This window comes from Bactrocera oleae, chromosome 4 (genome assembly GCF_042242935.1).
Source record: "Bactrocera oleae isolate idBacOlea1 chromosome 4, idBacOlea1, whole genome shotgun sequence".
Lineage (NCBI taxonomy): Eukaryota > Metazoa > Arthropoda > Insecta > Diptera > Tephritidae > Bactrocera > Bactrocera oleae.
Genome location: NC_091538.1, coordinates 51,245,480 through 51,273,252, shown reverse-complemented (window position 1 = coordinate 51,273,252; position 27,773 = coordinate 51,245,480). Strand labels below are relative to the sequence as shown.

Here is a 27,773-nt window from a genome sequence, read left to right as displayed (position 1 = left end):
TGGAATGACATAACTACTTGCATAGAAGAAGAACAAGATTACAACAAAATATTACAGTAATTAGCAGTAAAGTTATCGTATTTGATTACATTTTACGAAGCCAGGCCAAAACGTGGTCGTTCAATTAACACGTGGTTTTGCAGTTGGAACTCACAGCCCCACACATATGTATGTATGTATGTATATATGTACATATGTATGTATATGTATATATACATATATATTTTTTTATTTACATATATTTGCTTTCGTGAAAATTGTTAAAAAAAAATATATATATATAGGTATATATGAATATATATATAGATATGGGTCATTCCATCGAATATTTACATTCAACAATTTTTCTCGTACAAAACGTCCGACTAGTTATTTTTACAATGAAATACTTTTCTTCGTATATGCAAATGTTTAAAGGTACTTTTTTCAAAAGTTGAAATTTTGAAAATTTATAACTCCAAAATTTTTCATATTGAGTCGAAATAAAAAAATACATGTCCAATATTTAGCCTCAAAGAACAAAAAAAGTTTTTTGTACGAAAAAAAAATTGTTGAATGTAAACTTTCGATGAAATGACCCATGTATATAGGGGTATAATATATATAGGAGTATACATTTATACCTTCAAACCTCAAAAGGGTATAGGAAGAAAACTTCGAAACCCATATTTTAGGTACATTGGTATCCATATCCATAAAAAAAATAAAAACAAAATATGTAGAGCGTCTACGAAAATCGGTGACTGAACAAAAGAGAAGTAATTAAAATGTTAAGCATATTGTGGAGTCACACAAACACAGTTACGTCGCAACGTATGATTTCTGGGCACGTAAAAATATATATATGTAGATAACTATGTATGTACATACATACATATGTATATACGAGTACTTATAAGCAACTGTGACGCCCACATGTGTTTCGTCATAAGAATGTCTGAACACTGTCTGTCTAAGACGCTAAAAACCAAATAAGCCAAAAAGATCTCCGTTGAGCTTTGGAATATTTTATTTAAAATAGTATAAAAATAACGGAAATTGAATTCATTCATAAATGTTCTTAATTTCCACCCCCTATCAGTATGTGGCATAAGAGTATAATCAAATTGTTCAACTAACGGTAGTTTTCAACAGCGTAAACCATAAAAGACAGCTATAGGTATGAAATTTCAAAGTGTGGAAGCTGTCAAAACAACTGTCAAAGTAGGCACATGCGTTTGGCAGTTATTTTCAATATACCTGTCAATTGTCAATTCACTTAACTCATACTACTCCGTTAGATAAGTTTTTGTGGGAGTACATCAAATCCAAAAATGAAATAACTACGACCGACTGGCTGGAAATCAATAGTCGGCACATTTTAAGTCAGCTAAAGTTAGAAAAAGTTGAAGAAGTTTGCATTAGGCTCAATTGCTATGGCCATATACCAAAATTCTTCACAATCTGTCTATCCTTTCAGGAGGCTTACATTTCAAATGGCCCAAATCGTAAAAACCTATTCGAAAATATATACTAAATTGCTTTAAGTCTTTGGTTAATTTACTTGCAAAAGTTCAAGTTGGTACGACAAGAGACTACGTGGTTAAACAATCAAGCCGTTCGTTGGGAACATTACATTTCACCATTTCGTCCTATTAATATCGGCAAGTAATGGGTATTGTTTAAAACGTACAACTCTATAGAAAGGGTAAAATTTAGTGATAAGAATGCTCTATGGGGCTTATGTGTATATAGACTAGTTTTATTTGAGCTAATTTAGTCCTGAAAGATCATGAAAACCTCCTCCAAGAGAAGTTTAAAGTTTTGCAATTAATGTAGTATAAGAAATTGATGATCAGTCGTCTAGGTACCTCTTTTTCAAATAAAATAAGTTTCTTTCTTCTAACTCATTAATTATTGTATAATCAGTTAGTATTCAGTTAGTATATAAGATATCTCAATGAAATGTTGTAAAAAGAAAGTTTGCTTGAAGTAATATGTTTTGGCATCGGGAATCGATGAAATGATTCTTAATATTTCTCTAGCTCCATATGCCTAATATATTAGATATCACCTTTCCATCTGGTTGGTATTATAACATGCATAGGTATTGGCCAGAGAGCGATATAATCCAAAATATTCGCTGGAATTCCATTATCATAATGTGATTTCGTACCAAAATCTAATGAAATCGGTACATATATTCTTCTAACAGAATAAGTTATTCTCTATAACTATTTTTCAATTTTTAGTTTCGTGTTCCCGATATTAGGTAAGTTATTTTATTGCAGTCGGAGTCTTGCCCAACTAAGAACTCCACATTTTTCGCACTGGGCACTCACAAAAATGTTTTTGAGTAGTCCGGTTATGCTGACTGTTGAACTCTAAATATATACAAATACTTTTTGAGCAGACAAATATTGAGTATACTAAGTGGCTTTAAATACAACTGAATAAAGGTTGGTCTCTATTTGTCACCAAGAAGCTTAGCTATGTATGAATAAGGAAGGGTCAACTTGTATGGAAAAATTAAAAATTATAAAAACATTTTAAAAATTACACACAAATTTGTCAGCACACATTCTCGTATATATGTAGTTATTGTTTGTAGGCTTTAACTTTGACCTTGAAAAATGGAAAAATTAAAACGAAAACCGAAAAATGCCAAAAAAAATTGTTTCAATTTAGGGTACCATATATAGGTTTTTGAAAATTATATTAAAGCATAAAAAATTGCATTTATCACTAATGTTTCTTCATTTTCAATCAAATATTGACTTTACTGATTTTTTTATATTATATATTTTTTAAAACTTAATATGTTAATTACAGGTCTGCCCTTATGTTGTCACATAGGGAGCCTAAATGTTAGGCAAAATTGAGTATGAAGAGTATGCAAAATTTATTTTCACTAATTACAAACTCAATAAGTGGTTCCGACATATTTTTGAGGAAATGCTATTAGGCAATATGTAAAGAAGCACAGGAAAACTGAATTAGAACGATTAGATGGCGCCAAAGCTTGAGAATACATAATATTTTAGACCACATGTCAGGTTTTCAAGAAAAAATAAAAAGCATATAATTTAATATTATGGCTAAGAATTTAGCTTTATTATAAAGATAAGAGTTTGCCTTTATGTGTTAAATATGCCGCCGCGGCTGCTTTTTAAAAGTCTGTTATCAAAAATTTTTTTATAAAAAATTATAAATTTTTTATTTTTTTTTAAATTTGGTTAAATGTATTAAATATTTTTTTATAAAAAATTAAAATACATTTTTTTTTATAAAAAATTAAATTTTTTTTTTACTAAAAATTAAAATACATTTGAATCCGATATGTGTGATTAGAAATTTTAAAATTGTTTTTAATTAAGATTTTCGAGATTACAAAAAAAACGTATTAATTTAAATGCGTTTGTTTGCAGTTTTGCGGCTAGATTAAGTTATTTAAAAAATAAATACAATGTAATGTTAATTTCTATATTCTCGACACAGAGTCATTGCCAGATTACATTTTTTTTATTTTTTTGTTTTGCTTTAGATTTTTCCAATATATTAGTGTTAATCATGTCACTCAACGTGTGCGGCCGTTATCAGTGGTGTTTTATGTAAAAAGGTTAAAATGTATTAATTTAATATATATTTTTTATCGGAAACGTAGTCAGCAAAAATCGAAAATGAAATGCAATTAACTTGGTTTTTTTTCTATTTATATTTATTATTCGTTTGCAGTTTTACAGTTAGATTAAATTGTAAAATAATAAATACAATGTAATATTTAATTTTCAATCTAAAAAGGCAAAGTATAAATATATTGGTTAAAGATAAACGCGGATCGTAAATCATTATACGAGTATTGGGACTAGTAAGATCCGACCATCCGTTGCTATGGCTATGATATATATTAAATACTATTATAATAGACTATTCAATATAGTGAAAAGATTATTTACGAATAACTGAATTTTTTGGTAGCTGGAAACTGTTTCAAGAAAATTTAACACCAGAAAACTACTTGAGCTTTTCTTGAATGTTTTTTGTATGAAGTTTTTGCTTTTCTTGCAAAAATAATGAATTTTCCATTAGGCATTTTACTGAAAATTTTATTTTATTTTATTATACCCTGAACAGGGTATATGAAGTTTGTAACTCCCAGAAGGAAACGTCTGATACCCTATAAAATATATACATAAATGATCAGCATGATGAGCTGAGTTGTTTTTAAGCTATCGATCTGAAATATTGCACGTGTTCTTCTCTCACTAAGAAGCTGCTCATTTGTCGGAACGACCTATATCGGACCACTATAGCATATAGCTGCCATACAAACTGAACAATCGGAATCAAGTACCTGTATGGGAAACTTTGTTATTTGACGTAATATTTTCACGAAATTAGGCACGAGTTATTGTTTAAGGCTTCGCAGAAATTGCTCAGATCAGATCACCGTAGCATATAGCTGTCATACTAATTGAACAATCGCAATCAAGTTCTTGTAAAGAGCCTTTGTATTTGTGAAGGGTACTATAGCTTCGGTGCAACCGAAGTTAACATTTTTTCTTAATTCTCTTTTTTACTTGGAAAACATGCTACTATTTAGAAATATATATTTTATATGTTATATTTGAATTATTTTAATTTAAACATAATTACAAAAACATGGTTTCATAAACCAATTTTACACGTTTTCGGCAACAAAACTATAGTATACATATCTAATATTATTCACTCACTTAACTGTGTATCCCAAATTTTACCAATATAAATGGTATAAAGTCAACCTGAAGTCTGATATTTTTATATAAAGCATATGGCAGCTAGAGAAAGTTTGGACCCGATTTCTTTAATTTTTAGCATCACGACACATTATTAATATAAAAAGAAACTACCTGAGTTTCATTACCCATTTTCTCAGTCAACCAAACGTGCGAAGAACTTTATAATAGGTATATGGTGGCTCGGGGAAGTATTGAACCGATTTCACTCATTTTTTACACAGAATTTCAAAACTAAATCTCAGCGTTTGACCGATATTTTAAATATAAAGTCAGCCATAGGCACTGGGTGTCTGGGAGCTTGAAAAGTTATGGTCCGACTTTGACAATTTTGAGACGTGAGATGAACTTATCGGCACTATTTGTACAAATTCTCGATTTATATACTATAAAGTGAAAGCATCAGTTGGAAATTAAGATTATTAGTAGGTTTTCATAACGTAATATTAGAATGTGGGGATAATATTATAGACCACATTTTGTTGAAATCGCTACTCAACCAATTGGTGTGGTTTAGGATTTCAACTATACGCCCAATGAAGCCTTTCGGAACTATCTTGGTTGTGAAATTTACTGTTGCTGACGTACTAATTCACTGATGATTATCGCACTTTTAGTAACTCTTAACGTAACCGTTATATGGGGAGCGTGCTAGGTTTTAATCCAATTTCACACAATTTCGCTCTCTCGAAGTAGTTGCCGAGCAAGTTTGGTAGATATAACTTTAGTGGTTTGTGAAATATGTATAATGAATGTATTAAGGGGCGGGATACGCCCACTTTAAAAATGTGTTTAAATCAGAGATGCTTCTCCCTACTACAATTTACTGTACCAACTTACAGTTTCTTATCTTAATTTGGAGCTTAGTAAAAACGCTATATAAATTTTGAATTAATGGCATTTTGCGGGCGGGCCAATAGGCCAACCACGGTCATCTACAATACAAACCAACACAACATGTCAGGCAACACATGTACTAAGTTCCATTAAGATATCTTAATTTTTACTCTAGTAATAACTTGCAAGGACAGACATCCGGAATTCATCTCATCTCCTCATCTTGATGTGTTAAGTATATAGTATAACTACTATACATATGTATATACTTTTCTATCTTGATTAGTTTTATGTGTTACAAACAATCATTAGGCGAACAAAACTATTATACTCTGTGGCAAGATTTTGCGAGAGTATAAAAAAATAAAAATTATGAGAAAAAAACAAAATTGTTATATATGCACAACTGCGTGTTTATATATAACTTAAGTGTTTATAATTTCTGTAATACTGTTATGTAGATACAGTGCACTAAAAAAGTTCCACTAAACCTGTATAGCTAGCACTTGCTATTGCAATTTCAGTTATTTTCTTAAATGTGAGCTATTAAGGCAGTCAAAATAATAAATCAAAATAAAATGCGAGATTGTAATTTATATTTTTTTTTATTGCGTTGTCTTATTTTTTTAATAAAGATATTTTAAATATTTTTACTAAAATTTATTTTTTCTTTAGTTGTAAAAGGCTTGAACTTACACTTTTTCCAGCATTATTTTAAAATTAACAATTATTTGTAATATTTGGTAGATTTATTAAATATTAACTACTACTACGATCATGATTTTTAATAAATTTTTAAACTTACGAAATATTTCCAAATGTTGTACGTCCACTTCTGTTGGTTAAAATATACCCCAACAGCAAATTTGGCAGTAGTTTTTTTCTCAAAGCAATTTCAGTTAATGGGAATTTGTACAGGCACTTGATAAATTATTTTCGAATTTACAGAATTTTTTTAAATTAATTTAAAATATTTCAATTTATTTTATACGTTTTAAATCACGCTTAAAACTCCACTAATAGTTTCTAAATCACTTTTTTGCAAAGCGCAGGAGTCTAAAGTATTTCAGTTTCTTGCGCTTTCTTCACACATTGGCGCTCAAGCTGTTTGCCGCTTAACTTTTGGCAAGAACTAGGCAGCAGGCGCTCGTTTTGTGCACTGAAAAGACGTTTGCCCGAAAAGTTCTACGTTAATAACGGAATATTTTGATATATATATTTTATAAAGATTACTGTATATACCAGGTATATATTAGTATATATGTAAAAGCGTTCAATAGTTCCGAATATTAGCGCAATTGATGAAAAATTCCGGTGGATTTTTGGTCTTTTCCAAACATTCGTCGACACGACTCTCTGTCCGCCTGCACTGTTCGTAATTTATTTATGTAGTTTTTATTTATTTCTACTTTTTTCGTGGTTATCGATTAAGCAATGCAGCGCTTGGGCATTTCATCGTGCGCTCATTTAAATAAATATTTGTTTACTTATCATTGCTGATGGTTTTACTTGTGTTGCGTTAAGCCGTTTTGACAATTGCTGTTATTGTCGCTGCTGTTATTGTTGTTGTTGCTGTTATTACAATTACCATTTACTTTGCCACAAATTAACGCATACGAAACAGTTTGTCTCTAAGTAGAGTCGGCGTATTGTTGCTGTTGTTGTTATTTGTTGTTTTTGTAATTATTATATACGTTTAACTTTTTAGTTGTTGTTTTTGGCCTTCAAACGTTGAACACATTCATTGGATATTTTGACTTCTTTCACTACCAAAAAAAAATTATATTTTTTTGTACGTTTTGTACAACAACCACACTGAATTCCGAACACTTTTATTTTCTTTTCGCACGTACAAAAAGCCAACAACCTTTTTTGTACTTTTTTTTTTACCTTTATATTTTATTATTTCTTCATTGACTGCTAATTTGAGCGCGTACCGTGTGCCGTCAGTTATTCCGTGCAAATGCTGCGCACTATCGGTGCGCTCAAACTTTTATAAAGTTTCGGTCTTCCATTGGCGCCGTGTCGCTGCGTAGGGAGTAAGCAATGCGTCGCGCACAATTAAAAAAGGTCTCCGCTTCAAGATCCGTAACTCCGACTTTGTATGTATGGACTTTGGCACCAATACTTCTATACTCTCATACACATGTATGGCTCTTGCCGACTCGCTAGTACCGTCCTAGATCGCTCACGCGCTCATTCGTTCGCTTCGCTCCACACAGCACAGCTTCTGCTCGTCTGACCCACCGTAGGGCACTTACATATAAGCGCAGCTATCCACAGCTCATGCGTTGAAAAAGCTAAAAATTTCGATCTGCATTCAATCATACACCGACTGACCACATTTCAATTGTAGCTCCTCACAGTTGACCCAGAGTTGGCTCCACCGAAATTCGAGCTCTCAACATGACAGCGTTTGAGTTTTTCGTTTTGTCCGCTTCGTGTTGCAGTGCAGCGATTTAGTTTTCGATCGCTTGATTTTCGGCAGCGCTCTTGGTCTTTTGTTTACCCACGAGCGTGGAATGGCATAAAGCAGGAGAAGAGCAGTAAGCCGCAACAGTATGATCGGTAGACAGCATCATTACAATTGTTCGTATGTATGTATTAATCATACGTCAGTGAAGAGTTCCATTGCATACGTGTTGTTCATATTTGGGTGATTTATTTCTGGTAACAATTGATGGCCCTAACCTTCAGAGTTATTATTGGAGCTGAAGACAAAGACGCTTAACGTTTATTACCATCGTCTCGCATGACCCCAACCATTCTGTAAAGAGAGTAATGAGATTCGGTATTTGTGTAAGCTTGAAAATGCAAGCGTCTATCGCTCACCTATACCAAAACAGATTCAACGAAATTCTACAACTCAAAAACAGTTGTCCGTCAGATTTGCAGCTGATCGATCATTACTCATACTACCATACATTGTTTTTAGAGGTAATGAATTTCCTCGGGGGATGGCTTTCAAACCTATTCAATACAATTTTGAAATGCTTATGGAAAATGCTTCTGGCGAATGATTCGCTACTTTTAGCCCACAAGCGAACTTATTCATATCAATTTTCCCAGTATATATTAATTAGTAAGAGCCCGATTACTGGTCTTAATACTGATGGGCGCGAGGCCGGGTAGTCTTTGCACGTATTAGTAAAAGGCAGAAAATTAGGGATTTGTGTATAACGGTTTCCGTCGTAGTGTACCGCGTCGCTCTGTTGCCTCCCTCCCTTTTTTTGCAGGTAATCTCCGAGGTAGCCCCTTAAGGGTGGTGAATGCGTATTTCGAGGCTTCTTCTATACACCTCGGCACCACAGATTCATAGGATGTTTCAGATCTTTTAAGCTCTTGTTTAGTGCCTGCTTATTGGATATTCATAGGGAACCTAACGACATAGGCCGTCTACAGTTCGCCAAGCTATAGCCCTTAATGGTCTGAGCTCAGCCAAGGTTTCCCATTGCTTGTGAAACTATCACTTATTTTAGGCAAACTTTTCTTTGTTAAGCAATGGAGGGCCACATAGGTCACATAATTAAACACCGTTAGACTAGTCAATGGTCTATGCTGATAAACCAGCTAATATGGGCCAATTTATTAGCAAGTTTAGAACGGCAACGCTATGATGTTAAATTGTACCTACATAATGGTATTTTGAAAGCGTAGTCGCTATGGCTATATTCCCAAATATAAACATTATATGAAATATTTTAATGGTCGTCTTATTGTATGTTCCATAGAATAAACAATTGTTGCATTATTATTATCTGCCTTTTTCTATAGCTTCTGGTTCGGGTTTGGAGTTTACAACTTACCGACAATCTCACAGTCAGCCGTAGATGGAGCCGACTGTAACTATTTGTAATTAAAAAGTTTTAATTTAGCTATTTCGAATATAAAGGGTGTCCCAAAATTACGCAAGTTTGGAATTAAATAGAAATAAGAGAAAAAAACACTATTCCGACTATATTTTGTAAGAAATTTTTGAACTGCGGCCGCTAGACCTCAGATATCTAGCTGTAGTCACTTTATCTCGATTTTAAAAGCTTCTCAAACAATGCATCCCTGACATATCTTTCGCAAATTATTTCGGGGTTGATTTTGTTTCAAGTTTTTATTTAAAAGCCTGACAAGAAAGTGTGTTCTCTAAGAGAAAATCAGTACAAGGATCCAGTCCGTAAAAGTTTAAGATTTCTTTCAGAACCTCACTTACCAACAAAACGTACCAATGGTACGACTCTATTTCATTATCATATTAGGATCATATTTTAATACCGTGCAACAAGAAATCATAGAGTGAGAGAGAGAGAGGGTAAAAATCCGAGAAATGTATTTATTTGCCAAAACTCACGAAGTTTCCAATCTTCATTAATTTGCTCTTCCCACAACGTTACGCCTTACCAAATTTTACTGTATTGTATTTCTCTGAGTCAAAGCCTTACTGTTATATTTTTAAGGTTTTTGTTTTGACAACAAACGAAAATTATCCACTGAAATGTAGGTCTTGGAAATCCTGTTTCCAAAGTGATGCATAAACCTTATTATTATGATTTTATTGACAATAATTGAGAGCTAAACTGGCATATCACCGACTAATTGCATCAAACATTGATTACATTGAGTGAATTACAAACTAAATACTATTATTAAGCTCACTAGTCACCATTAAATATACATACATATGTACTTGAAATACGAATAAGCCTCGTGCGAAGGATATCTGGTAGTCGTATTATACGACTAAGACTTTGACTTAAACTTGTTGTATCTTGAAGCATTCATACACCCATGAATATTTATCAATTTTTCTCGTTTATCAGTTTTTATAGCAGCATTGCACCATAATAAATTGTTATCAAAGTAACTTTCCTAAATCAGTTAATAATTTCTAATATCACTTTATTATAGTTTCTACTTGCAACAGCAAACATTTAATAGTTTCAGCTATGATATATTACAATATATTACATACAATTTAAATAATATGCCTGTAAATAGTTAATTGATCATGAACGAGAGTAGCTTGATAAGACTGTAACTTTTGTAGTTAAATACTTAGTCCTGTCATAAGTTCTGTTATAAGCTTAGCCCGTTATAAAAATTAAACTATAATAATATTTTTAGCAAGTAAGGTAGCGCTAAGTTAGTATGTAACCAGACATTTCATACCCTTGCAACTTCGAAGAATCAAAGCCGGGGAAATATTTTCAGATGTTATCAAAATCGTATATTAAAAAATGTTGCGAATGAATTCAACATTAATTATTTGACAAAATCGTGAAGGGATTACAATTAAATTTGGTATTTTATTAAGTAGCGTTATAGGTTATACACTAACTGAGTTATAATGCTATATTTTACTTCGCGACAGCAAAAATTATATTAAAATCATCTGCAAATGAGATATAAATATGTGATATAAGCTCAAACAAAGCGAATTGAGTTGATTGATATGGAATGCACCAACCAGTGGATCGGAAATCATTATATTAGGTATATAAGGTTTAGATCACGTTCTATTATTATTTATTTTCGGCCATAAATCATTTATATAATTTTATAGTTTTTAACAAAATTTGTCCACTTAATTTCATTAAAATATCGCTCATTTTGACCAACCTAAACGGTTTAAAGACAGGTGGGAAGTCCGAAATCACTATATAGGTTACATTTCGGGCAGAAAAGATCTGGGCTGATTGCAACAGTTTTCTAAATATATAACCCACACACTGACCGATATATTCGGCCGAATATATATAGAATAAAATATAATAAAATCATTTGTATGTAGTATATGGGGTAAAGGTAATTCGTAGACCTATTTCACATATTATCGGCATAAAACTATAGTATATATTCAATAATATACCTTATATTATATAATGACCGATATTTTCGATAAAAAGTTCGCAATAGGACACGTAACTGGGGGCTTGAACAGTTTTAGTCTGATTTTGACAATTTTTGGCCTTAAAAGTATTATAGGTTTTCACGAATAGTCGCAAAAAAGCGTCGGTAGGGATGCCAAAAATATTTGTTCTGAGCGAATTTGGCCAAAATGGTTTAGGAGAAATGTACAATATATTAAATCTATAAGAGGTCGGGGCCATGATGCCCACTTTTTCAAAATTTTTTAAGCCGCAGTTTCTATTGGTATTGACGACGCTGCTCGAACTAAAGATTTTTAGATAATCTCCGACTCTTCAAATTTCTGTGCGGTATTCGACAACCCATGTTCTTCAACTCTGACCACAAACTGTAGTCCAATGGATTCAAATCTGTACTTCTAAACGGCCAATCATCTGCAGCTATGAAACCAGGATTATTACTTTTAATCCACTGCTGTGTGGTTTTTGCCTTGTGTGCTTTAGCAGAATTTTGTTGGAAGCTCCAAAGCTCTCTATCGAAGAGAGAACTGCTTTGCCACGCCTTCTAAAACATCTTGCTGGTACGCTTTTGTCCCAGTTTTAACAACTTTGTCACAGAAGTGAAAAGGTGTAACGCTTTAATCGGAGACTCCCCTCTAAACCATTACAGCAACTGAATGGTGACTACGTTGAAGCTTTGGAATTATATATTTTGCATCTTTGGAAGTTTTTGTGGATTTGTCATTTTGCTGATTAAAAACTGCTTCAACAGTGAACATTTTTTCAGATTCCGGCCAGATCCGACTCCACAAAAAGCAGTCACAAACATTGTAACTGTTTTATATACTTCCAAATCTTTTTGGGACAGTCTTCAGATGGAAAGTATTCCTGCGATATATGTATATATATAAAGTGTGATCGTTTTGGTTTCGTCGGTCCAACTGTTATGTTAATATGTTTAGTAACATTTATTTTCTTGACGAAACTCTAAGTTCTCTAATAGTTTATAATTACATTTAATGGTTTATTAAAATAAATCGATGTAATAGTTACCGTAAAAAAAAACTGTCCCACAACCACTTTTTGGTCCACAGTCCTGCACAAATCTCCAGCTGTATCCATTAATTTTGAAGATTCTGATGTCCCCATAGTTTTTCTTTACTCCTCGCCATAGACTAATTACTCCAATTGCTGATCCTGAAAGCCATACAGGCATAAAATCCTGCTACATTAATGAAGATAAAACAAATTCCAGTACGAAAGAATTGTAAGGCTCTAAAGAACATAGTCTTCGTGAAATATTGTTCATTTACGTATCGTAGAATTTTGTCAAAAATATCCTCTACCATAGTCTGAATCAAACTTATCTGAAGATTACTTTAGTAATCGAAGAAAACCCGTTACTCCTGTTTAAGATGGGTGTGTCAAGTAAAATAATCGTAAGAGATCAATGTTCGGATGTAGTCAGATCGAAGATTGCGTCCTCAGTGAACTACCGATTCATGAAATACCGAATAATATTTTAAATTTTCAATTTTTAATCCCCAATTAAATTTTTATTTTTAATACAAAATTTTTAAATTAAAAAATTCGCTGGTTTCCAGATGGATCGGAGTTACATATGTGTGTATATCACCTTCAGCATATACTTGTAATATATTATATTTTAGTATAGTAAGAAGAAGGGAATCATTTCGATTAGCTTAGCAAAGTCCACAGATCCGTTTGGATGTTCGAAGTTTAGTAGTGAAACCAGTATTGCGTCAAAGGAATACATTTCGGTTTAACACAGTATAGTGCTTTGTATGTACTTGTATGTACGCACACACATACAACTAATTTTAACCATCATTGTCAGACAACAACTAAATTCCGGAAATAATTACAAAAGCCCGACGATTGCATCTTCGAATAATTTATGTAACAGCAACAAGTGCACACACACACAAACATGTACATATTTTTTTGTGGATGTAAACAGTAGGTCAATTAATGCGTTGTTGGGGCACAAATCCTTGCACGAAGTCTTCATAATTTGCTGTCTCGTCTTTTACTGTGTTTTTGTTGTTCGCTGGTAGATTTCCAGCAAGCGCTTTAAAGATTTCATTCTGTTCTCAGACAAAAAGGTGTCTGTATATAATATATATTTAATTGTGTGTATGTATTAAAATATAATATTCATATAAATTAAAATGTTGCCTCGTAGCCTTTCGGCAGAAGGCTAGTCGACCTATTCGGATTGCCATATTCAGTGAGCATTGACGTATTGACCCTGGCGCAGTGGCATATTGACAGGTTGGAAATAAATGTTTATATGTATGTCTGTATATAATTATCTAAAAACTAAATGATATTTAATGATATATTCAGCCATCACAGGTCATGTGGATTCTTTTGGGATCCTTCCTCACTCATCGGAATTTATTTCTCATGACATTTTTGCACTTAAGTCTTATACACACAACTCGAATACGCCAGGTTGTATATGTGGGTGGGTATGGAAAGTTAGATTCACATATACCGAGATATTCCGATGTAGAGTATTTGGACCTTTGAAATCTTAAGAATGGATACAAGAAGCAGTCCGGAGCTGTAAGCTAACTCAACTGATAATAAGATCTGTTACGATGTTTGAACGGAGATTCTATTCTAGTACTATTGATAGCAAAAGCCCTTGGAGTCCATTCCAAACAGCTCATTCGACACAACCTTCGTTGAGTATAGTTTCCCAAAATCGGAAAGAAGTGAATGCTTTTAGTTCAATTAGTGGCACAATTACAATTAGACCCCGATAAAGAGGCAATATATATGCCTCTGGCTACTTGTAGATATTTAACCAACAAATAATTTATAGATCAACGTGTAGCTGAGTCTTGGTGGAAACGGGTCCCGAACTTGGTCAACAAGCAGACAAACGTGGCTTGAATGGAATACAGGCCGCACATGTAATTCAAAAGGAGTGTCATATCAACTGTAGTAGTAGTGCTAACAGCTCACTGTTTTATTGAAAGACACGCCAACAGACTGGTAATACCACACAACGATTACTGTAGAAGCTACCATGAAGCAGAAGAAAAGATTGTAAAACATTTTCTACGCGGATGAAAGGTTTTCTATAGGAAAAGAGTCGTAACTATCGGTCGCAGTTTTGGACCTTTCCAAACATTCCGTTCTATCGGAGCTCAACATTTTGTTTATAACCTTCAAAGTTTCCTGGAGTTTTAGGACATCAGTCTATCTTTCGTTCAAAGCTATACTTGTATATATATATTTATATACATATATAAGAAGTCTGGTCCTTTTAGGCCAGAACTGACAACACACTGTGTGACGCACTTGGGTGACGACACGCGAAGGAATAACAAAAACATATATAAGAATAAGGTAAAACTTAGTTCAAACCAAGAACTGCTAGACTATCTCTTGGGCCTTCTTAAAAGAGCAGATATCTCTACTGGTATGATCAAGGTACATCTAAGAGAGGACTATGTAAATGCAATTTGGAATAAACAATAGGCTGCTAACAAGATATACATAAATATATCAGCAGTGCGGTATGGTTTCCGCGGACTAGTAGGATGCAGATAACCAAGCTACAGTATACCTTTTGATGAGTAATAAGCTTCTCCTACACAACAACAACACCACATATACTTCCATAATCCAGAACCTTATGGAACAATAAAAGCCCAATTTTCCAATTCATAATTACATTCTTTACCAAAAAAGTTGGATTTAAAGTCATTACAAAGAAGATAAACAATTGTTTTTTATTAAAGTATATAACGATTACGATACCTATTAAAATGTACTTAGGTTATAAATCTGTTCAAAGGTATATTTTGCCTTTTCTTAAATAATTTGCTTATTAGTGAATGCCCTTCTGGAAAGGAACTGTGATTAAAGCGACACCTTGCGGTTGTTATTTACAGTTATCACTGAACATGCTTCGCCATTCTCTTTTATGTCATATTCATGTCATAAGTGTCCCCAGCAGGCGTCGCGCTCAACACTTTACATTCGTTTCGTCTGCAATTTCAGCCAGTTAGCCAAAGCAGAATGAGCAGAAAGAGTTTGTCCATCAAATATGGCGCTCGTGTCAAGTGTTTTTCTTTTATACGTTGCTATTTTACCTGCTAAAAATCTGTGAAAAGTCCAATACAATATACAAAATAATTTGCGAAAACCTCTTAAAAACGCGGCCGTAATAAACGAGGACTTTTTGAGATTACGCGTAAAATGTTGGTGTGTGAAAATTAGCAAATTTTAGGTGTTGAAACAAATAGGAAAAAAAATTGCCAATGCAGCGATAAAATCGATTCATAAAGCCAATGGAGGAATATGAGAAAATTGTGTGAAAGAAGAAGAAGAAGCAAAAGCAAAAGTTCGCACAAAACAGCAGAAAAGTGATAGTTGTTGGTATGGAACTGATGGAACGTGGAGGGGGATGTGGTTTTCATTCTTTTGTTGTATTGCTTATAGTTTAATTTTGTGCGAAGAGTGAGGGGCAACAAGCTGCAGTACACATGAATGATAGCAACAAAGAAGCAAAGTATGAAGCAATAATAAAACAAAAGGTGTAAAGAGAGGGGGAGAAAGTAAAATGATTTTGTGTATATGTATACATAAATATGTATTTGCACGAGTGAACATTGCAATTTGTATGCGCTGTTTTGCCTTTATAGGCCTTTTCCTTCCACCCGCTCATCAATAATTTAAGGCTTATCTTCTTATTTTCGCTAATATTTTATATTGCAACTATTTAGTGGGTGGGTGATGCTGGTAATGGCACTGCAGTTGTGATATATAGTTTTTTATTTCTTCCAAAGAGGATTTAGCTGATCTGAATTGGTTCTCGAAACTAATGGTGCAATTATAAAGATATGTAAAAGTTAATAGTGTGAATTGAAAAGAAATTAGGTTGAAAGAGAGAAAGAATTAAAGTTATTGAATGAAAAGCACGCGTATTCATACATATTTATAATAAGTCTTAAAACCGCATATTATCAATAAAAAAAAATGTAGAGAATCGCCAAGGAGCACATACATGTATATAAAACCACAAGGAAAAGTAGATACCATAAATGTATGACGAATGCATACTTCACTCCAAACTACATAAAAGAATTTACCTTGTAAATATTTTAGCGCCATAGTAATGAATGGGAAAACACTAATTTTAAGTAAATATTAGCACGAACTACGGCAACTATTTATAAAAAATAAATAAAAATCAAGGAAATATGCAGTCAAAACGAATGGGTACTTGTGTTGGCACGCGAACTGCGCACCTTGCTGCGCGAAACAGTGTCCTTCAACACTCCACACACCAGCGAGCATGGGGGTTTTAGCGGAATACTCATCAAGCGCTGCGGCTACCAAGATTAAATTTCGGCTTCATTTTTAACTAATGAAGAAAAAACTCTACACGTGAATACATAAAGTGGTGTCATTTTTATTTGTCAATAATATTTATGTGCAGCCGACTTCTGAACTGGACACAGCACTGTTTATTTTTAACTAACTGACCGGTTTCTATGCTTAACATATCCATTTTTAATGGGGAGACTTCTTTGAAATTCGCTGTAATTATAGTCACATTATTTTATGTAAAAAATTTAATTGCGCTTCTATACAAACGGTTTTTTATTAAGTTAACGTTAAGCGCGCATTTTAGTAGGTGTTGTCTCCCTGTTTTGAACCACTTAAGTCAATGAAATAAAGCTTTTAATTTAATTGAAAAGCTGTCCTGCTGACACACAAAGTAAAAACAAACAATGTAAATATTATAAAACAAAAATTGTCAGGTTATTTGCTTGTCCATCACCATTAAGATCATAAAAAAAAAACACGATATACGATATTCAATTTGGGTCGGCTTTACGCGCAAACCGTCACCATCAGTTCTCACCATTCAACAGTGGGCGCTAATACACCTGATATTCGTGTGCTTTTGTTTGTGCAGTACCGTTGTGCTATGCTCTTGGGTGTCAATGAATGAATCCTCGCACGCTTTGGCTTGTGGCACACAGTACTAAGAATTATTAATATAATATTAATTATACAAAATTCTAAATTGATATTACTGCTTACAAATTTACAGAGTGGTAACAAAATTATCATGTAAATGTGTACATGTATAATATAAAAAATAGGCAAATAAAGCACACACATATATAAAAAGTAATCCAAAAGAAACAAAACAAAATAAATAGAGTGAAAAAAAATAAATAAAGCCAGCCACACAAAGTATATGCCATTCAAGTTCTACTTGAGTTGTGCAAAGTAGGAAAGGGCTGAAGAAGGTGCGGCGCAGTGCTTAGAGAGCGCTTTGTGGCGCACACGAAGGAGAAGCTAATAAAAATTCGCTATTTGTGAACGCGTCACAAGGCTCCAGAGCCGACATCGTGATTGTTTTGTTTGTTACAAACGTTGTGCGAACTGTTGTGTATGTACACTTTTATCGTATATCGCGACCGTCATTCATAACGTCAACGTCGTTGTTTCCGTTCTCGTCAAAGTCGACAACACACGACACATTGGGAAAAGGCATATTAATAACTGCCTGTCGTCTTTGAAACTCGCTTAAGTGTAACTTTGGCCAAAGGATAACGTACTCCCACAGCGTTACGTCGTTAAAACAGACATACTTCGTCGGACGACGTGGTTTTACGCGACACCAGTAAGCAACGCGACACGCAAACTTAAAAATTTGTTTTGCGCATACCTGATCCTTTTTCCCCGGATTCCGTACGTTGTGTGTATATATATACTAAGTGACGAGCAGCGTTAATCACGTGCACACATAAAACCACACATCGGTATAGCGCTTGTAAATAAGCATACATACTAAGAGGAATATATATATTTATATAGAAATATACTTAAACTTGCCGGTATACACCATGTCAACTGATAAGATCAAAGTTGCTGTAAGGGTGCGACCCTTCAATCGTCGCGGTAAGTCCAATTTACTAAACCATAAAGATTATCCATTATGTGGGCATATACGCTTTTGTATTTGTATAAATATGCCTATATTACATATATTGCATATATTATGTACATAACTATTTACATCCTTGCAGGAATTCATTAAGAAATTGTATTTACATACTTTAATATACAATTTATAATGCCCAAAAGGCAGACTGGTGTAAATAGGTACTCGTATGCCTGCTGGCTTGTAGGCGATTGTCTATTGTTCGTTTGTATTTAGACCATGAATAAGTTAATGCCTTGTCACGCTTAATTATAATTCATAGTTAAAGCTGATTTGCGTATGTCACTTGTAATTTGCTGGAAGGGCGACAATGTTTACCTGTTCATAGATAATTAAGTCATAAAAAAGTAAGATTAAAGGACTCCCAAAGTTTACGTAATTATAATGTGTCGTGAAATTGTCATTAAAAAGTAATAAACCCATAAAAATCAATCGACTAAGGTGTGTAATTTTATGCATTAAAGTACACAAATTTTGTAAGGCCGTCTATTTTTGAAAAATTTAACGACAAAATCTGAAAAAAAATTACTTTTATAATCTTCTCTGCAATTATATATATTTTTTATTTATTTCATTGCGGTAAATTAGAGACTAAGCTCCAACATCCTTTGGATTATTCCGCACATCAACATAATTGAAATAATGGATTCAAAGTCATTCTTGGCTTGTTTATTAGATTTTTTTTTTGCATGCTACCAATACAGCATCGATTCTTTAGTATACTTAGAACTGGGCATATTAAGTTTGCCAAGAAATGTGAAAGACACTGAAAGAAGAGATATATAAATGATCAGCGGAACGAGCTGAGTCGATATAGCCATGTCCGTCTGTTAATCCGTCCAAGGCAAGGCTACGGAATAAATTGTTGAAATCGGACCACTATAGCATATATATAGGTGCCATTCAAACTGATCGACGAAAATTTTATGCTATTAAAAATGCCCTTGTAAAGATTATTATAGCTTCGGTATTTTTCTTTAACATAATTCCATCCGCAGAACCAATACTTACGAGTTCTTGAGTTCTTTTCCCATGATTTCGGCAATTCCGTCTAACTACACCTATAATCCAAGCCAAATCATTCATTATAATTTTTTGTGGTGCTACCTACATATCATTCATTTTTTAGTTTATTTTAGAGTTACGACCATATATTTTTGGCAACATTTCTTATTACTATATAATTGAACAATAAACCAATATGCATAACTTGCCAAAACACCAACTTGGTGTTTTTGTTGCGTTTACAGTTTTGTAAAAAATTTAAGCATTTATTGAAACAGTTATAAAATTTTTAGTACATATTAATATAATTTATTATTATTCGTAGGAAAATTGTGTATAATTTTTAAACGTTATTTTAACTTTATATATATTGTATTGTATGTGGAAAATACTTCTTATCTCGATTTGCCTGCATTTTTTTTTATAGCCGATATTGTACCAATTCACAATTTTGTTTCCTTATACGCCAATATAAGTCTGGTAAAAATACTCTTATCACTCGACTTCTAGCAACACTATTACATAATATTGCACCGAAAAGTAAACAAATTTATTATTTATATAAATTTTTTTTTCAATTAAATCTTTTTTTGTTTATAATATTTTAATTTAAACAATTTTTTAATTTGTTTTAAATGTTTTTATTATTTTTTTATGTTTTTATTTATTATTTCTTATTTATTTATTTAAAAAAATTATTATTTTTATATTAGTTTTATCTTTTTAAAATTAAATTTTATAGTTGAATTTCGTTTTGTTGATATTTTTTTTTAAATTGCAAATACGTAAGTTCTCCTTTACAACTCGTTCACTTTAAAAAAAACTTACACCTCTGCAACTATACTTCACAACACTGTAGTTTACCTAGTCCTACTGCTTCCAGATTTTTTCTATTCATGCACACCAATTGATCAATGAGCCGAAAACCAAACACAATTTTTCTCCACTTCCTTCTCCACAAATACCGAATACAAAAACATGTGTGTATGACTCAGTAGAAGTCTATTTTTCTTGTTCCAGCTTTTTGGCAACTCTCTAAGCTTATCGTGGCTCTGTGCTCCAAATATGAAATGCTAGATAACTCGCCCATCGCACAAGCGTTTGGCTGCAAGATGCCTGAATAGTACACATGTACTTTTTGTACATGTCACGATTGGCATCGAAGTAATATATTACACTTGAGAGTTCAATGCCCACTTCATTTTGCACTACCAGAGGGTAGCTACAAAGGAGCCAATGAGCCAACGCGTGAGCGGACAGTAAGGGCAAGAGGCACATCTATTTCCGGCAGCTTGCTGGCGCAGAATTTTTGTTACTTTTTAGCTTTCACAAAGAACTTGTGTCTGGAGATTTGCTTTACTTTTTTCAGCTGTCAATTCTGAGCACTCTAAAGTAGTACTTCGATTTTTTTTTAACGAGTCTTTTTGCTTTGTTGGTTTATTAGAAGCTTATAAATACAAATATTGTTTATTTTCTTAGTGCAGGTAGGTGTAAGATTTAAAAGACGACGTAAATACTGGGGCAAATAGTAGTTCTTCTAGTTTTGTAGCTAAAGGCGTCTTTGGACTAATGAAAAGTTTGTTCGTATAGGTAGATTATATATACGTAAGGTTGCAGAGAAATTTTAGCTGAAAAAAGCGATGAAAATTTAATAAATAATTTTTATTTCTCCAGATAACCTGCTTTTAACTCTGTACACTTTCTTTTTGGAAATTTTCTATTACTTTCATGCCTTCTTTATGAATGGAGCCCTCAAGTTTTATAAATAAAATTTTGCTAATTTATTATGACTTGCTAAGCCTTTCTTATTTCAAAAAATTTCGTCATTCGTTCAAAACTGTTGTCCAGCATTATTGAGGATAATAAATATGATCGAACGCGGTTCCCAGAATCAAATTGCATTTTCTCAACAGCTAACAGTATCGTCTTCGCATTCTTTGGTGCTGTGTTTTATTCTGGTGTTTGGCTTCTTTCATTTTCCGTTTCAAACCAAATAAAAGTGGTGTTTAATATTTAAAATGTGCCCTTAACTCGTATTTACGACACTCATGTTACTTAAAAAAATTATTATTGGTTTTGAAAGCCCTGAAAATATGCTTTGATTAGCACGAAATGAAAGTCTACAGGTTAAACACAAATCTATCAGAATTAGGTGACGCTACAACAACAGCTACAATATTTACTATTAGCTGTAAGCTATTGGAAAAGCACGATATTGATTTCAAGCAAAGTTTTTCGCTTTCGTGAAGAAAAGATTTTCCACTAATGCTTATTCAATGTCCATCTCCAGAGTTTGTTGTTGTTGTTATGGTAGTAACAGAAAACATTCCTCAAATATTTTTTCCCGGTTACATAAACCCTTCGCTCCTAATTGATTCCTCACAACTGTTTAATATCTCTAGAACTTGAGCAATCGGCTCGGTGGCAAAAGATTCGGGTCGAATGCCAAAGTCGATGTGAATGCTGTAAATGTAGAAATTAGACAGGGTTTTTATCCGAAAAAGTTACTTCCATGCAAAGCCACTGATTTGTCATACGAACCTCGTATATATGTACATACATATACATATGTATGTATAGGCAGAAGCACCTCCGATTTGCCCGTATCGCGTGTTATTTGATTTGCCACTTTGTTTTTTGTTTTTTTATAGCTCAAGTTCTTTGCTTGCAGTTTACACTCTCGGCGTTCTCACATGTTTTGCATTTCTTTGTTATTTCGCAGAAGCTTTGTGGCTTCTTCCCTCACAAGCGCTCTTTTGCGGTTTGACCGAATTTTATTCCGTTTTAATGCACTACTTCCAGCTTGTTGTTTTTGTTGTTGGGTGTATGCATGCACACGTCTCAAATTTGCTTAATTTCAAGTTGTAAATTTCACGTATCAAATTTTGACATTTCGCTCTGCCATTTGCCCGAGTTTTCACTGCACCAACAACAACACACACAAATACACAGACAGTTCGGCAGTTACGTGCTGTGTGCGATTTTTATTTTTTAATGTGTCTGGCATTAAATATGGACACAGCAAAGAAAATAGAAACGCAAATTTGAAGCGATCAAAGTTATCTATGTAAACTTGCCAACAATAACAATAACAGCAACAACTACAGCGAGAGTGATATTTATTTATTAGCGTGCCTGGAAATGGAAGGTGTAAATTCGTTGCTTTAACTGTCAACAAATTAAATGCTGCTATTTAACGGCGACTGTTCAGTTGCCAGTCAATCTGTCAAGGCCTTCAGTTATTTACATATACATACATATGTAGGTATGTGCGCATATATCTGTATTTGGTTGCGCGTGGCGTGTCTATGGATTCCTCGGCTCGCTCGTGTCTTTGGCAAATTTAATCAATCCGGCTCAACAATCGAGTACGCGATTCCATTTTCCACCGGATTTGTTGCTATTAACTCTTGCACAACAGCAACACCAACAATGCCAGTAATAGCAAATAAGCATAGTTCCGTTTTTGATTAGTTGCTTACCTCCGTATGCCAATAGGCACCCTTTAGCTGCGGCACGATTTACAATCCGCTTCCAGTATTTGTACGCACCTTTCTTCAACTTTCTAGTTTTCAATTTTCTATTTTCTATACACGGATCTTATCTATGCGCATCTGCTTTAAGCAGATAAAACTACATTTGTGTGAAAAATTTTAACTCAGAGAAGATATTTCGAATTCGAAGAACTTTTCTATAACCAAATTGTTCTTATAAATATTTATGTTTTGTTTATAAAAACAAAAAAAAAAGTAAAGAGTTCAGTTTGTATGGTAGCTATATGCTATAGTGGTACTATCTAAACAATTCGTTCGGATATTATACTGTTACCTTGCACAATAATTCGTGCCGAATTTCCTGAAAATATTTCTTCAAACAAAGAAGCTTTCCATACAAAAACTTGATGTTGATCGTTCAGTTTGTATGACAGCTATATGCTATAGTGGTCCAATATCCGCGGTTCCGACAAACGAACAGCTTCTTGAGAAGAAAAGATTCAGCTCATTATTTATATATCTATATACTTTATAGAGTCTTCGAGCTTTCCTTCTGCGTGTTATCGACTTCGCGTGGCTGAAAAATAGTTTAAGGCTGTACTACCAAAAGATACTCCCATTTTTATTGGAAAACGTAGCGTTAGAGTTCCTAATCTATCTATAGATAGAAACTTGTGCTATATGATAATCTCAATTTGAAAAGACGATTAAAAGTATATATACTCATGGTTGATTGTTTTTCATTATTTTTTTTTAAATAAATTTTTAACACAAATATTCACAAAATACATTTTGCTATAACACTATTGTGAAAGTGGAATTATAGTTCTGATATGCCAGACGTAAACGAAATGTTTTGCCACATTTTCACACAACAGTGTAGACGTGTATGCAAAGCGCCTAGTCTATTGCATCGTGACCTCTATTGCTTTCCAACTTTATTTGTATGTATTTTAACCTTATTGTCATTGTAAATGTTGTTCTTATATTGTTGTTGTTGCGCTTGCTGCTTGGATTGTAATCCCTAGTAAACTAGCTGCTATTGTGTCGACGACAAACTGACTGACTGCCTTGCCTCTCTATAAGCGCAACAATGGCTTTAGAAGAAGATCGCAGCAGCGGCAGCTGGAGCCTGAACTTTCATCACCCCTCTTCGCCCCCCCTACTCGTAGCACAAACTTTGTTATTTGAATGCGCCACTCAAGTTCCCGCTTGCTAAACAAAGCGAAGCCAAAATGACAACAAAGTTTATTATGAGTGGAGCGAGGGAAAAATTTAAACGACAAATCGTATAAAATGTTAAAAAGCGACAATGTATCCAACCAACAATAACAACTACAACAAATGCACAAAGCATTAGCTGGTAAACAGTCAATTCAGCGTTCTTTTTTCAGGTTCTGCTGTGTGGATTGGCTTTGGAGGTACAAACAAAGCAACTCCGTGTATAATTTTTTATTTTCTTTTATTTAATTAACTTTTTTTTTCAGCAACATTTCCTTCTTTTGTATTTACATTCTGGTTGGTGTCTTGAGTGTATCTACAAGACTGCTTACATTGAATTTGCATAATTTCACACAATTGAAAGCTTGCAAAAATTTCTATTTTATTTTTGTTTTCTTTACTGTTCGCTTTGTTGTCGTTTTCGTGGTGTGTGCCATTGTAATAATATTGATAAAATAGTATCGAATTCAGTAACGCTTGATTAAAATGCGATTTCGGTTCGCCACTTCCTTGCTCACTTTGTTTTTGAATTCTACTCTCTCACAAAAAATTGACATGTCGAAAAAACAACAAAGAATGCTGTTAATTTCAATACACTAAAGTATGTTATGTGGATATCTCATTAAACGCGCATGGCATAGTCACTTGCTATTCCATCCTTATTTCATTAAACCGGTGGATTTATACCAGTTGTTTGTTCAATACGGTACTCTCCAAGGTTCGGCGAATTGAAAACCGCTTATACTCTTAATACATTTGTGTAGTAAAAGTCCCTAATTGCTGTTGAAAAGGGATTTTAAATCATATTTCTTTGTCCCCTGTTTTCTGTTAGCTTTCGCTGACTTCGCTGACGGAAGTTATATATTGACTAATCCTACACCTTTATAAAAGTAAAAACGATTACATTAAGGCATATGAACATGCCTGAAGACGTAATGGAACGATCTACTGCAAATGGGATGTGTAGATCAGAAATATACAAAGTTTCTGCTGCCACTCGAACGAAGAGACTGTAGGAACATAATTGGTATACTCACTGGTCAAAGTCTGGTAGCGGCACACGCCTACAGAATGGGGCTGACAGACAGTGTTGCCACCTTGTTCGGTACCAAAATGTCTTGCATTACTACCAAATATTTTTATTATAAAAACATTGGATTCAATTTCAATATTAATGGAGCAACTCCTATGCATTTGTCCCGCATTGGCAAGGCTACGCTTTAAGCATTTGGGGCCACCGCGCTATGGGACACTGGAAGAGCTATTGTTAGTGAGGCCACAGTCTGTTGAAATTCGCGTCAAGCGCAGACATCGTAAAAGCTGACTACTCCTTATGGACTTATTGACGCATGAACATTCCCCAAATACTTTTAAGGAATGTTGCTGAGTTAAAAGCTCTTGGTCAGTTATTAATCCAGATTTATTCCATTTACGCAGATCCGGCTGCGTGGAAACAACCAAATACTAGAACCTCTTTTCGTAAACAATTTTCCTTTGTATTACAAACGTTAAACCTAACCTAATTCTTCATTGATTGATTAATACAAAACTCGTTTTATTCCGAAAGTTATTTACAAATAATTTCATTGTTTTATGGTGCCCATAACTAATTTAAGCGAAAACTCTGTCCTAACAAATTCGCTACGAAAGTTACTACAACCTATTTTGTTGCTAGGGTTACCAACACATCTTTCAACGCTACGAAAACTTCCTCACTTAAGTGTTTCGCCCCGTCGTAAGTGCCGCCTCGCTCTGCCACGGCCATCATATTATATTTTCCATCTTCTCTATTTTGTTTATTACTTTTTCTGCTGGCGGCAATATTTTAATTTACCTTCATTTTGCAGCAAAATGTCGAAAACAATAAACGACTTACCCGTAAATGGAGTGTGAATGTGATGACCTCGTAGGGCTCGCTAGTGGATAATTGGTGGGCCAACGGGCGTACGCGCGAGGCGCTTGATAGCACAGTATAGTCTACTTACTCGAAAGACAATAGGCCAAAGCGCGCACTTATTCAGCCTATGACTATATACTTGTGCTATATATTTATTTCTATGTATGTGTATGTGTATATTTAAGTAACATATAACAGTATCAAAATGCTGTTTCCAACTTTTGTCTAATACCTGCCTTTATTATTACCATCCATAGCGGTTTATATGCAATATTAAATTATGTTTACTTTTATTTTTCTGTTTTTCATTTTTCGCTTTTCCTTACTCTGCTTTATTCAAATGCTTTGTTGCGGTAGATGGCGTCGCTGTTACAACAAAGCAGTTTCACAAGCGTCTTAAGCGTCTTGCAACACATTTTGTGGCACCTCTTTACTATTAAATGTATATTTTTTTTGTTTTTAGCTTTCTGTGCGCTTTATTTTAATTATATGTTTTTGCCTTCGTTGCCTTCTTGCATATCTACAGTGTTGGTCAAAAGTTAAGCGCACTCACAATAAACATTTTCAGGTTCTTTCGTAATAAAAAAGTGGTGGTTTTTAAAAATAATGGTTTTAATTATAATGAGGCGACATTTAGGAGCAACTACTTTTACATGTTTCGATGATGAACTGCTGATGAACTGTTTTATGTAAAACAAAAAAAAACGTTAACTCCGACTGCAACGGAAGCTATAATACCCTTGGCAAATACAAAAGATTCATAAACATGATTTTGATCGATTAGTTTGTATGACAGCTCTATGCTATAGTGTCTGGATCTGATGTGCAAAATTTAAGTACGATATCCCATAAACTGAGGGACTAGTTCGCGTATAGACAGACAGAAAGAGAAAGGTGCTCGTCATGCTGATCTGATTTATATTTATTGTATATTTTATACGGTCTCCGATGTTTCCTTCTAGATGTTACAAACTTCGTGGCAAACTTTATATACCGTGTACGGGGTATAAAAAGGCTTAGCCAAAAAGAGTTTCCACATTCTAAACACTATTTTTATAGCTTCTGATGTAGACGTGACTAGTTTTCAAATCTTGATTTACCGAGTTCCAACTGCCTGGATCTTATTAAAACTGCAAAAGCAGTGTAGCCAAGTACTTCCTAATCCACGAGATCACACTTGGATTACTATATCCAGTCCTTTGTAAAGCCATAAAAGTAGAACTGCTGTAAGTCGAACTTATAAGTCAGCGAAGTGCCTTGTGGTCCATAAAAATTTGCACAGGCGTTTCATTTCTATTCCCACCAGTTCGGTGGCATATCTGAAAGTGTGAGCTCCCAAATGTAAGATATTGCGACAGAGCATGAACCGTTGGCAGCCCAGCGGTGTCCAAGTCATCAGGCTAAGCCCAGCTTTCCAGAAGTATAACACACGAGAAAAGCACCAAGCACCGATCCGTTCCCTTTTTACTGATAGCGGAGCTTGGGTATCCTTCCTTGCCAGCTCAACAGTTTTGCAGTTACCTGCGATTCCGCTGTGGCCTGGTATCCATATTAGTTTTATAACAAAGTGACCCGATGCCATTGATAACGAGGTGAGGCATTCTTTAACCATCCCTGACCGTACGGTTAGTGAGCTCAAGGCTAGTATCGCCGCTCTGCTGTCAGAGTAGAGAATCACTTCTCTGAAGGAAGCTTCAGTAA

General features: G+C 34.0%; 2 protein-coding genes across 9 annotated transcripts in view; one reads left to right on the top strand and one right to left on the bottom strand.

Annotated features, from left to right (window-relative positions):
- LOC106620217 (nose resistant to fluoxetine protein 6) overlaps positions 1–7,574 on the bottom strand; it is a 35,033-nt gene extending 27,459 nt beyond the window's left edge. For both annotated transcript variants that reach the window (XM_014238641.3, XM_036377572.2), the window contains exon 1: positions 6,400–7,574. The gene's annotated coding sequence lies outside the window, so the exon portion shown is untranslated. The remainder of the gene's footprint in view (positions 1–6,399) is intronic.
- A 7,916-nt stretch (positions 7,575–15,490) lies between these two features.
- Khc-73 (Kinesin heavy chain 73) overlaps positions 15,491–27,773 on the top strand; it is a 59,649-nt gene continuing 47,366 nt past the window's right edge. For 6 of the 7 annotated variants that reach the window (XR_011395880.1, XM_036377154.2, XM_036377151.2 and 3 more), the window contains exons 1-2: positions 15,491–15,697; positions 17,556–18,412. Coding sequence is in view for 6 of the 7 variants with exons in the window: in XM_036377154.2 (XP_036233047.2) it covers positions 18,358–18,412 (55 nt within the window). In the remaining variant the exon portion in view is untranslated. The remainder of the gene's footprint in view (positions 15,698–17,555; positions 18,413–27,773) is intronic. The other variant, XM_036377136.2, reaches the window with a different exon arrangement.